At 38.9% G+C, this 13,486-nt stretch overlaps 1 protein-coding gene across 1 annotated transcript; it reads right to left on the bottom strand.

The window, feature by feature from the left end:
- Positions 1-200: 200 nt before the first annotated feature.
- Positions 201-13,479, bottom strand: LOC117289450 (probable ATP-dependent RNA helicase DDX27). Its single transcript, XM_033770582.1, has 18 exons — positions 13,392-13,479; positions 11,667-11,882; positions 10,943-11,147; positions 10,251-10,372; positions 9,516-9,621; positions 8,937-9,110; positions 8,534-8,684; positions 8,068-8,167; positions 7,002-7,143; positions 6,453-6,589; positions 5,521-5,619; positions 5,311-5,393; positions 4,893-4,987; positions 4,104-4,310; positions 3,651-3,727; positions 1,710-1,827; positions 1,384-1,495; positions 201-871 (listed from the first exon to the last, which is right to left on the bottom strand). Exons 1-18 carry the CDS (start codon positions 13,476-13,478, stop codon positions 769-771), a joined length of 2,334 nt encoding a protein of 777 aa, XP_033626473.1. The 5' UTR covers position 13,479; the 3' UTR covers positions 201-768.
- Between the last annotated feature and the right edge of the window lie 7 nt (positions 13,480-13,486).

The following is a 13,486-nucleotide window of genomic DNA, read 5'->3' as shown; positions in this document are numbered from 1 at the left end:
AACTGAATTTAAAACAAATGAGGCTAGAGGACAAAGATATGGTCCCTTGTAGTCATAGTTGGGCACTCCAGAGCACCAGCCTTAAGGTTGTCAGTGTGTAAATCATGGGCCCAATTTCATAAAGCTGTTCAGCAGAAAATACTGCTCAACAAATTTCTATGCTAAGCAAGAACTGAGTTGGGCACCAGTCACAAAAATGTAAACTGAATGTAATTTTGGCTGGTAACCTATTTTTGCTAAGCAATACTATTCTGTGCTAAGCAAGTTTTTGTGCATACAGGCTTTATGTAATTTGGCCCTGGTCGGGACACTCGTGTCTTCTAGCAAGACATTATGATTAATTCTCTTCATACAGGAGTAAATTACTGTGAACGAGGGCAGACCACAAAGACCCAATTTTGTAGAGCTGCTTGAGCACAAAGTAGCTACTAATCACAATAAAATGTCGCTCACCAGAATAAGGTTACCAGCCAAACTACCACATCACATGTACACTTTATGACTGGTGTCCTGCTCATTTCTGCTCAGCAGAAAATTGTCCAGCAGTATTTTTTGCTAAAGCAGCTCTATGAAATTGGGCCAAGTACAGCGTCTATTAAACTTGTTGCATCAAGAGGAAAAACAGTGGTCTAAGGTTCAATACCCACCAAAGATAACAAAAGGGATTTATATCAAAGAGGATGAAAGGAATCTGGTAAAACAAGAAACCAATGCAAACAATAGAATGTTGAAGACGGCTGTTTGAAAGTACATGAAGGAACTCTTTTTTTATTTCCTTCTCTTGCTGAATTTATTCTTGGGCTTATTTTGTTTTCCAGTTTTGGATGACATCTTCTGGGCTTGTTGCTGCTCTTTCCTCGCTTCATGAGTTCTAAAAAAAAAAATTATAAAAAAATAGTTTAGTTTTTAAAACGGTACGGTTGTTTGTATCCTTTACAAATGCAGACTTATACAATCAAACTGACATGTGAAAACTTCATTTCAAAAGGTGTTTGCACTTTTGAAATGTATCGCAAAAAATCCGGAGTGGTTATAATGATAACAATGGTATAAACTACTTGTTAGGCGCCACAATCCATCAAAATTCAGGTGCTGATGTCCACGCAGGAAGAATAATTCCCAATAGAAATACACAACCTCAGAAATGTTACGCAGTAACAACTCGCAGATTCAAATTTTTGTGCATAAAAACTTACACCTTTTTACTTAACCACATTATTTCAAAGTAAAATGTTTTTCTATCAAAAGTTGCAGTAGGCTTCAATCAAAAGTTTTTTTTGCCACTAATTTTAAGGGTGATTACCAATTGTATACCTTCCCTCCAAAGTAACATGGCAACACAGTAAACACCTACAGTCTAGTCTGGTTGTTTTTACTACTCACTTGCTGCGGAACTGTTTGACGGATCTTTTGTTTGTGCTTGTCAACTCTCTCTCAAATGATGACTTCTGTCTACCCTGCTTCTTCCCTTTTTTACTGGAGGCTCTCGTGTCTCCTGCAAAGTGATCAAGTTCACAAGAAAATTTAAGGAAACTACTACTTTCAAATTTGGACAACTATGCAGATTAGTAGGATTTGAACCTTTGCACGGTGGGAGTATAATCTGGTGAAAATATCAGGTTAAAAAAACATGACCCTTGACCTGTGATGCAAAATATACTAATGTTTAGCCCAAAAGAAACGTTTAACTCTTAATACAAGCTTTATACCTGTGATTTTCTCTCGTGTGTTGATCCCTTTCATCAGGTTAGTCTTTCTAGACCTCTTGGCTTCCCTCGCTGCAAACAACTGAGATTTCTCAACCTCACGCTGCATTCGACGATCAACCTAAAGTTGGAAGACAAACAATTGTAAAATAAGAAAATAGAATTAGCTGTTGCAATTTGCTTACCAATCAAAAGGACCTATGCTATGTATGCAAAACATAGTTAATGGCCTCACGTTTTTTAATGTTATGCGCCCTCGAACAGACTGGTCCTGGAGAGAGCGCAATATAAATTCAATTCAATTATTATTGACCTTAGCAGAGTCTTTCTCACAAAGTCTTTCTCGCAGAGTCTTTAGCCTTAGAGAAAGACTCAGTTACTCATGCGAGACACAACTCATTCAGACGATTCACGACTTGGGGAAGTCATTGGACACCAGAAGCCAAACCGACATGGTGATAATGGATTTTTCCAAGGCGTTTGATACCGTACCACACAAGCGTCTCCTTCATAAAATCAACAGCTATGGAATCAACAGTAACACCTTCAACTGGATCTCCAATTTCCTCACTCAAAGAAAACAACGGGTTGTCATCAATGGTGAGTGCTCTGCATGGACTCACGTCAAATCCGGGGTGCCACAAGGGACAGTGCTGGGCCTTCTACTCTTTTTACTCTACATAAACGACTTACCAGATAACATCAACTCCACCGTACGACTGTTTGCAGATGATTGTGTCTTGTATTCTATCATCAAAGACCAGTCAGACTCTACCAAACTCCAGCTGGACCTCGACACTCTCTCCAAGTGGCAGGACACGTGGCAGATGAGATTTAATACTTCCAAATGCTTTGTGCTCTGCCTCTCACATGCCAGATCAACCAAACAGTTCAATTACACTCTAGGTGGCACAACTCTACAAGAGACAGCATCTCATTCATTCTTGGGGGTTGAGATAACCAATGACCTTAAATGGGGGAACCATATCCAATCAATCTCTGCCAGAGCGAACAGAGCCCTTGGCTTTATTAGACGCAACCTACACTGCTGCCCTCAAGATCTCAAGTCCATCGCTTACCAGACCCTGGTTCGCCCACTTCTGGAGTACGCGACAATCATTTGGGATCCCTACACACAGGAACAAAAAGACAAACTCGAGATGATACAGAGAAGAGCAGCCCGCTTCGTCTGCAGAGACTACAACCGCACAAGCAGTGTTACAACTATGCTAAAATCTCTCCAGTGGGACACCCTGGAAAGCAGACGGAAAGTGGCACGAATTTCAATGCTCCACAAAATCCACCATGGTCAGGCCGCCGTCCCGGCAGGAAAGTTCTTACAGCCGGTCACACGCCAATCCAGACACAATCACAACAAGGCCTACCAACTGTTCTCCGCAAACAAAGACTGTTTCAAATATTCATACTTCCCCCAAACAGTAAAAGACTGGAACACATTACCACCAGACATCATAGCCATCACGGACAATAAGATCTTTAAAGGAGCCGTCATATCTCACCTAAGAAGTAACTAAAAACTGCACCGCGCACACTCACTCTTCTCGTTTTGCTCTAGTAAGAGCGTTGAGAATATTGATCCAGATCCAGATCCAGGGTAAAACCATTAACTATTTAAACAAATAAATTGTTATTACAACAAGTTGGTTATGGAAACTCTACAAAACTTATCTAGTAAATTTGGAGCATAAAGCCCGGTTCATACTTCCTGCGAATGCGAATGTGATACGAATGTTGACGTCCCAAATATGCAACGGAATTCGCACTGAGTTGAGTTGTGGGCAACCCTTTTGCCAATATCGCAGCGAAAGAGGGGTTGTGACGTCAAATTCACATCAAATTCGCATCGCATTCGCAGGAAGTATGAACCTGGCTTAATGATGAGACTTGCAACAAAATTTTCTTGAAACTAAAATGTCTACTTACTGGATCTTCATCGTCCTCCTGTTTCTTTGCCTTTTTCTTGGATTTCTTAATTTTCTCTGGATTAAGTGTCAAGTGCTCTGGAAAGATGACACAACAATGATATTAATAACAATAATAACAAAACTCAGTTCTTTCATAGAGCTTAATCACACCCAATGGCCATCACAAAGCACTCAGTATTTTTCCTACAAGGTATGTGGAGCTACGTCTTGAAGTTTGAAACCTCTTTCTTTATATATCACCATGTAATGTTTACAAGGGGCCGAGGCCCAACCAATCGAAGCATCGGGGCAAACCCCTTCATTTTGCGCTGAGTGCACTGGATTCTATTACGTGCATTATGCAAGACACGGATGGGTTCAATGAACCTTACTTCTAGAGTTACGGAACTTAACTTGTCCTTCGTCCTTAGATTAATCCTAAGTTAGGAAGAGTTTGGTAAAATCTACTTACCCCGTTCAATATTGCGTTCCTTGTGCGTCTGGAACCATGTCCGTTTTGGTCGGCTGAAGATCTCCCTCTGATGTTCCAACATGGCGTTTGCTTTGTGCATCTGAAGCTCCGTTATTCTCATCTCTTTCTCCTCCTCTTCAAGACGCATGACTTCCTCGATGTCGTCCTCCATGCTGATGATCTTGTCTCGGTACTTCTGTATAACATCTGCAAAGAAAAACAGAATTACTAACGTTATCAAAACATTTTGCTTCTGACATTCTTACTCTCTTCGAAGAATTTGAGCCGTGCATCTGCAGGGCTCTAGTTTGGAGAGAAAATTCACAAGACCCAAGGGCTTGTGCCTCAATACGTTGACTGGACCAGAATTTAGTTTACACGACCAGTATCAAAATTGGTTAAACAAGCACTAAGAAAGGATGAGCACTTCAATACTCAACAGAGTTGAAAGAATTTTGTTTTCGATTCGTTTTCACATATATATTACACAAATCAATTGAAAAACACAAGCCCAACGGGCGCTCGTCCGATTATGAGTTTACAGGCTTGATGCTAAAATCACTGGCCTGGGGCCTGTGGTCAAATGTTAATTGTTTGCCCTGAGATGCCCTATATAATCTAAACTAGTAAAGCCCGGTTCATACTTCCTACGAATGCGCATGCGAAGTGAATGTTGACGTCACAAAATTCACAACGAAAGGAGGGTTGTGACGCCAAATTCGTTTCGCATTCGCATGAAGTATGAACCGGGCTTTAGGCTACAACAATGAAGATGGGAATACATCTCACCTTGGGGAACTATACGACTTTTCACCGGGTTATTAGCCTTCTTCACAATGTCCTTCAAGAGTTTTCGCTCACGCTCTCCTACAAGACTCACAGCTCTGTAGAATAAGATATAAACAAAAACTTATAGAGACAACAGATACTCAGTCCAACAAACGCTCCATGAAAATCAGAAATTCTCATATTAACAGGTCATAACAAGTTTGTGTTTGTTTGTGTGCTCAGTATATTCAAACCATGGCACTATAAACTAAACGCAACACGTGTGGGTAAAGACCCCAGTTGGAAAGTGTGTAAAACCAATGGGAGATGCTGCCAAAAAGTTATAAAAAATACAAACAAAAGAGGAACAATAGCAAGTCATTTTGCAGGTGTTTATTGTGGGTTAGTTGATGACTTATTCAAGATCTTTTTTACTTACCGTCCGCTTTTGCCTGCTCTAGCAGTTCGTCCTACTCTGTGTACGTAGTGTTTCAGAGTATTAGGCAGAGTGAAGTTAATAATCTACAAAAACAAAACCAAAAGAACAAAACCTTATTTGAAAAATGGCATTTCGATTGCTCTACCGAAATGAAACTCTGTACCAACTATGTTTAAAAGACACAACCGTATTAATCTCAGCTGATCTTACCGTTTTAACTCCTTCAATATCAAGACCTCTGGCAGCAAGATCCGTAGCGACCAGAACATCAACGTTCTCTTCCTTGAATCGTCGAAGAGCTTCCAAACGCTGAAAGAGAATAATAGCATCGGTCAGAAAATTTGCCATACAGACAAAATGGCAGTGCACACGAACAGACTTATGATATTTATAAAGCGCCTTTTACAAAAGTTAAATGGCTGTACACTAGCATCAACGAATAAACACAAATTATAGTAACTTTATTATAAGCAACTTATTTGTTAACACGGCTTTGAAGGATTCAAGAGATGATACCCGACTGAGGGTGAAGATGGAGATTGTTCCATAATGTTGATGTGCTGACTGTGAATGCTCGATGGCTATATTGCGTATAAGTGTGGGGTGCAGGGGACAGGCACAAATTGGAAGTAAAAGAAGATTGTAGTTTGCGAGAACTGTGGGATTTGTTATAAATAAGGTTCTGAAGATAAGCTAGGCCATTTCCGACTTTAAAAATAAGGAGGACTTTGAGTTGGATTTGGTTGGTTAATAGGAACTCAGTGAGGGGATTGTATAATTCCAAGACCAATGTTGTCTATGACAGTCCAGAGAAATCAGGTGAGGTTTGAAGTTCTGAGAAGAACTCAATGTTTCATCAGTATGCTCTGATGGTCTTCATGAAGAGACCTGGGCCCAATTTCATAGAGCTGCTCAGCACAACAATTTGCTTAGCATGAAATGTCTTTCTTGATAAAAACAGGGTTACCAACCAAATTTCCTATTGTTGCATATTGCTTGTTACATGTATTCAGCTGTTGTTTGCTTATCCTGAAAATCACATGGAAATTTGGTTAGTAATCCTGTTTTTATCAAGGCAGCAATTTCATGCTAAGCAAATTTTTGTGCTTAGCAGCTCTATGAAATTGGGCCCTGTTCATTACCTGTGCCTGAGAGAGATTGCCATGAAGCTCCCCTACATTGAGTCCAAATAGACCCAGGATGATATGAAGACGATGGGCTTGAATCTTAGTCTGTACAAACATGATGCAGTGATCGTGGAATGTCCGACAACACAATGCTGCAACAAAAAGAGAAATTAAACTATAAGAATTCTCTCTAAATGCAAGTATCATTGTTTTGTGTTATTTTTTGTTGCCATGTGGTAATCATCTAATAAAATTTAATAATATTCAGTGTTTTCTCGATAAGGATTTAAAACTTTGCATGGAGATAGAATCTAGTAAGGTTCGTGCTAACAAAAACAAACTGGCCCCAATTTTATAGACATGTTGCCCCAATTTTATAGACATGTTGCCTTAAAAACTTGCTAAGCACAGAAAAATCTTGCTTAAAACAATCTTGTTACCAGCCAAAATTCCATAAGATTTACATTGCTGCAACTGTTGCCCCACTATTTTTTTGCTTAGCAAAGAAATGAGCAAGGCAGTATTTTCTGCTTAACAGGTTTATGAAATCGGCCCTGGTCTTACCGGCAGCAATAGCTTCTCTATCACTATCTCTGTTCGGTCTGATACGGATGAACTCCTGGCGGAGGTTGAATGCTACATCGGTATTCTCGTTAACGAAGAGCTTAACTGGGTTATTCAGGGACACAGCTGCAAGATCTTTAACCTTAAAGGATGAAGAAAGAAATTTCAAATGATTAGACGATATATAAAACTTGATAAGCACCTACATATCACAGCTTATAGACGACCTCAACGCCATCGGCCTACAATACGATCAAGCTATTCAAGCTGCCCTGGATCGGTCTGGATGGCAGAGACGAATTTCTAACATTGGACAAACCCAAGGTCACAACGTCTCGAGTCGAGTTCGGCCCGAGTAGCGTCAACTATATATATAAGATATATTATGACATAAGCCAAATTGATCTGGCAATACATAGAAACAAAGATTCTTTTCTGTTGTTTTTCAAATGAGATGCGACAGATGTATCACAAAACTAGCAATTCAAAGTTTCATCAAGGAGCAGTTAAGATAGAAGTAGTAGGATGAATATCACTTATATGTAATATTTGGCTCGTATGTTCCTTAGAGATCAAATGCGTACTTAAAGCCATTGGACCCTTTCGGCAAACAGTATTGTCCAAGGCCCGCACTTCGTGTATCACAACTTCTATATAAAATAACAAACCTGTGAAAATTTAGACTCAATCGGTCATCGGAGTCGGAGAAAATAACGGGAAAACCCACCCTTGTTTTTGCACGTTTCGCCGTGTTATTACATGTGTTTAAAATAAATCTGTAATTCTTGATGTCGAGAATTGATATTGTTTTACTATTTTCTCAAAAAGTAAAGCATTTCATGGAATAATATTTCAAGAGAAGTCTTTCACCACTTCTTTCTATAAACCCTGTAAGTTATTTGTAAATCTGTGAACTTTTTTTTTTTTTTTCCTGTACCAAAAGGGTCCAATGGCTTTAAAACAGCCAGACTTTTAACATCGGTTAATTTACAGTGTGAAATGCAAGAAAGAAACTCAAGAATGTTGAACCATGACAATGGCTCTATTGTCAGAATGAATGACTTGCCTCATCTGTCATGGTAGCTGAGAATAACATGGTTTGGCGACTGCGTGAACACATTCTGATAATCTCCTTCATCTGCTCAGCAAAATACTCATCCAACATCCTGGAAAAAAAAAAACACATTCATAAGCAGAGCCATGAAATTAGGCCCAGGTTGGTTACATAGAAGATTGTGAACGTTTTATGAATGCACAATGATAAGTACACACTAAGTACTACTTTTAAAGAGGGAGGGCAATAGACCTTATGCACGTGACGTCATTTCAGTACGGGCGCCCTCGCCTTGAGGTCAAAAGGAGGTTGTTCATTGGCCAATCTATGTGCGTTTCGATTGTTTCGTCACCGTTTGACCTCACAGATGGCGGCTGGATGACGTCAATGCATAAGGTCTATACTCTCTATCCGAAATTTAAAATGTTATAAAGATCCCTATCTACAATTTCCACCAAGCATTCTTGGGTGTTCATACCTGTCAGCTTCATCAAGGATGAGGATCTCTACATCCTTCAGGTCAAAGGTCGGAGCATTATGTAAATGATCAATCAGACGACCTGGTGTTGCTATGACTATATCAGGGCCTTTCCTCAAAGCAGATTCCTGGAGTTTCACATCCAAACCACCTGTGAAGATGAACAATAATAATATCAGTAAACTACACCTATTTATATTTGAAAAAGTTATAGAATGTTTCACTAAAATGCAGAGATCACATTTTAAGGAGCTACACCATAAACAGCTGAATAAATTAGCTGACAATTTTAACAAGGCAATCTCTTGAATCAAGGATCGTGTAACACATTTAAATATTTTACATATTTTCGAGCAAATTTACTTGAATGGAAATGCTTGACAAATTTGAGATTTGAACTTACCGACAGCGAGACAGCAATCTACATTGCTAAACTGCGCCAGTTCTCTTGTCACAGTATGTACTTGTACACCCAGCTCCCTCGTGGGCACCAGAACCAAAACGCGTGTAACTGTGAGTTGTTTAGGTTTGTACAGAAGTCGCTCCAGAACAGGTAACATGAAGGCTGCCGTTTTACCTGTTTTGGGTTAGAGAAACAAACAAATCATTAACGGCTGACCCAATCAGTTTTCATTACGGTTTATTATTTGATAAACAAACAAACTGTAACTCGTTGTTTAATACAGAAAAAGATGAAGTTTCACTTCAGTGAAAGAAGTCTGCAAACAATCCATTGTAACTTATTTTAGATTCCTTTTAATTGTCCGTTGTTGACAAACAATACCCGGATTGATACCCAGACTGGAGCCTTGCTGACTGTGTGGGTTTTCCCTGTAGGGGTTTTCCTCCCTTGTCTAAATTTGAAATGTCTTCATCGACTTTTCTCAACAAAAAGTTGGTGTGATGTTTCCAATAGGATGCTTTGCCAACTATATAATTCAGATTCAGAATGAGTATTTCACGCATTGGCAAATTGACTTACCAGTTCCAGTAGCAGAGCAAGCACAGATGTCTTTTCCAAGTAGAGCCATGGGGATAGTTTTGCCTTGAATCGGGGTCGGCATCACAAAGTTCATTGCACTAATTGCCTGCAGAGAGAAAAGGAGTATAGATTTGTAAAGCGCAAATTCTGTGAAATAGATGTACAATTAATAGTAAACATTGTGAAAACTAATTTTTAAGAATAGACACGACACAGTATGCTTTGTAAAGAGCAGTGTCGTCAGTTCTGTTTTGAAAGTCTCCGGAGAAACAATGATCAAGATGGAATTGAGTAATTTGATTCCAGAGAACACGACCAATGTGTGAGAAGGCCCGGTCACCGTAATGAACTGTCCTGGACCTGGGAACAACTAGGACGGGCGAGGAGCCAGAACGAAGCAAGTAGTTGCCCTGCTTTATCTTGAGCAAGTATAATGCATCTGAACTTTACGCAAGACTTCAGCAATTCAAATTGGGGCAATTTATGACAGTCAACAAGTGAATATTAGTCTACTTATAACTTTGGAAACATCAGAGTTATTTGGTTAAGAGTGACATATGTTGCACCCCAGGTAAGCAAAAATGATTACAACGGAGGATACATTTAATTGTGGGGGGTTGACTCCTGAAGATGAAAACACAAAGGAAACTATGAGTTCTATTCTTCAAGACATCAAATAGGAATGGTACATGACATTAACATCAGTCTCTAACGCAACAAACGTCAAATGCATACCTTGAGTAGTGGCCTGGACAGATTCATCTCTTGGAAACTGCTGTATCCAGTTAGCTCAGGAACATCAGCAAAGAACTTGGCCTTCTGCGTCTCAGAATCATCAGAATCAGAATCATCTCCCGCTGAAATTAACAAGATTCAAAAACTTTCTTTAAAAATGATAAATTCAAAAAAGGAGGAATTTTAGAAAGTAATTTGGGCATCACCCAGCTACTCGTTAGTTTTCATAAGAGAGGTAATGTATAAATATTGTATCAGTTTAAACTTGGAGAATCTTGGATTGCACTTGTTTGAAAGCACAACATTTTGTCATCGGTATCAACCTGCCTAATATATGCAGGCTAGCTCGAAAGTCTAGTATTAAGACATCTTTCTAGCAATGCAAATGTCATGGGTTCAAATCCCTCCCGAGTGATTTGCCTGTTGTTATTTTTTTGGTGGGTTTAATGTTTTGTATATTTCCCTTTAATGTATGTAATCTTGATGATTTTTAACTTGTAAATTCAATTGTAATTTAGCCTTTGGCTACAAATATTTGAATAAAATACCTTGAATTGAATTGAATTGAAAATGTAACACCTATTAAAATATAGATAGGTAAGGAATTAGAGTGACCTATCATCCACTATGGATGTGTAACGAATTACAGTGGATGATCAACCATTATCTAAACTGACTGAATGAATTCTTACCTTGTTTCTGTTTTCTTTTCAGTCTTTTCTCACTGGTTGCTTTGACTCTGATCGAATCCCATTGTAAATCCTCTAACCCATTCTCAATATCGTCATCGTCATCATCATCAACAGCGTTGTCCAGGTTATCGACCACCGGTGTTGTGTTTTCTGCTCCCTCCTTCTCATCTGTTGCCTCCGCCGAAACTGTCTCAGATTCTTTCTCCTTTTAGATGCAATTGTCAAAACATTGAGTCAGTGATCAAGTAAAATGAAGTTAAGGTTCTTTTTCTACTTATGTTGATATAAGAAAAGAAAAATGTTGTTGATAATCACCGTGAATTAAACATTTAACCAGGTATAAATAGCTTCTTCAAGTATTGTTCATGAAGTATGTTTTAGGCATGTAGCGTGTTGAATCAAACAAACAACCTTGAAAAATGGTGGTGGGATATATGGCATGTTTTTGAGCGGTCTTGCGCACCAAATTCAAGTTGTGGTGGCTGAGTCTTCACAATTTGGGTTTAAATCTCAGTCCCGACACTTGTGTCCTTGAGCAAGACATCTTACTATATTTGTGATTGTTCCGTGATCTATATATCATAACTTGTGGATTTTGCCGAGTAATGAAGTAGAAGTAGAAGTTAGTAGAAGTTGAAGTGTTGCACTTCATTTATAATTTCTTTTGTACCAAGTACAACAAACAAGACAAACACTCATAACACAACAAGCAAATGGGTCTCACTTTTCTTCGGTCATCTCTAATCTTAGCGATCTTTTGCTCCAGGGACGTAGTTTTACCGATCAAGGTGTGGCCTCGTGGCTTCAACGTCTTCATAATATTGGGACTCCATATACTTTCTTCAATTAATGCCCGCTCGGAGAAGAAGAAATCCTGTGAGAAATCCTCTTGGCCTTTCCTCTGACGCTTCACTTTCGATAACTTCTTGGGTTTGATGGCCTGTTTGAAATGAATGAAATTTATGTAAAATGTAACAAAATTCAATTCTCTTTTAAAAATCAATAAACAGATTCTAACTAAAACCATAAGAGAGTGAAGTTTATAATCAGAGATACAGAGTTCAGTAGGGAAAATTTTCTGTATCCTGCCACCACTTTTTCACTAGCTGCGATAATGTAACCCTCCTCCCGACGGCGGAGCCGGAGGGTTACGAACCATGCTCAATTTGTAAAGGGCGAAATGGTCAAACATGTACTATTTCGACAGCTAGTCAACAGATTTGCTCCATTTTTACCACAGTCATAAATTTCCCAGGTTGATATGTCGCAACGCCATTTTGTGACTTCCCGAAATGTTCAACGCTTTATTTTTTGGTCACCAAGCGCTGAACCGCAGGTACCAGCCAATTGAATTGACGACCTGTCAGGCCGCGGCCGAGTTGGACTAAACCATTCTGTAAAAGGGGTGTTATAATGCCGCACTGCCTTGTAACACCCCTTTTACAGAATGGTTTAGTCCAACTTGGCCGTGGCTCGGCAGTTTGCAATCCAATTGGCTGGTACTGGTGACCAAAAAATAAAGCGTTGAACATATCGGGAAGTCACAAAAAGGCGATGCGACAGGTTCACAATAGAAAATGGGAAATTTGTGACTGTTTCGCTCCGGGATCTCCGGTTTTTGTCCTTTTTCTTCAAAATATTTTCTCATTTGTGTTTTTGAGTGTTATTCATTAGACATTAAGGATTAAGTTCGTGTTCCTAGAATTTGTAAAAGTGATAAAAATTCAGCAAATCTGTTGACTAGACCATTTCGCCCTTTACAATTCGAGCATGGTTCGTGACCCTCCGGCTCCGCCATTGGGAGGAGGGTTACGTTATCGCAACTACTTTTTCACTTGCTATGAAATAATTTAGTATCTTACTCAACTCAACTATTACTGCGTGCTGTTACTCAAATGAGAAATGAAAAAAGTGACGAGACACAAATGTCCTTTCAAATTCTGTTGTTAACTACAATGTTGATTTTGAACCAAAATGAATTACCATATTCCTGTTAAACTAATAATTAATAATAATAATTAATTAGATAATTATTTCAAAATTTAAATAGATAGGCCTATTTCTATTATTATTCATTTTCAGAATTTTGTTTATACAACAAAAATACAACAACAGTGGAATTATTGGAAAAATGAAACAATTTAAAGTAATTAACATGATTAATCATATCATGATATTCATAACACCTTATCTTCACCATGCAATTTGACATTCTATTAATTTATTTATTACTTCCAATTCCAGTTCAATTCAATTTCAAGTAATACATGTGATAATTCTCATATGTGTCGGAAATAGAACTCTTTACATGTGAAACGTGCACGTAGCCAAGCCACGTGATAAAACTTTACGCCACTCTTTCAAGCGTTAGCAAATAATTGTTTACCTCTTCCAAAACAAACCGCAAAAAACGATACCATGAACTGTATTCTTGTGTCATTTACATTACCTCCTCATCGCTACTTGAGTCTTCTGAGGCAACGGATATTTCGTCGTCATCTGCGATCGTTCCGATGAAGTCACTGGGCAGCGCCATCTTTAAAA

The sequence above is a fragment of the Asterias rubens genome, chromosome 4, assembly GCF_902459465.1.
Source record: "Asterias rubens chromosome 4, eAstRub1.3, whole genome shotgun sequence".
NCBI lineage: Eukaryota > Metazoa > Echinodermata > Asteroidea > Forcipulatida > Asteriidae > Asterias > Asterias rubens.
Note: the sequence above shows the minus strand (reverse complement) of the source record. Positions and strands in the feature narration are given on the sequence as shown.

Coding starts and splice junctions, on each gene's coding strand:
- LOC117289450 (XM_033770582.1), bottom strand. CDS start 13,478: ATGGCGCTGCCCAGTGACTTCATCGGAACGATCGCAGATGACGACGAA. Junction 11,883..13,391: donor ACTCAAGTAGCGATGAGGAG/GTAATGTAAATG, acceptor CATTTCAAACAG/GCCATCAAACCCAAGAAGTT. Junction 3,728..4,103: donor GGAACGCAATATTGAACGGG/GTAAGTAGATTT, acceptor TCATCTTTCCAG/AGCACTTGACACTTAATCCA.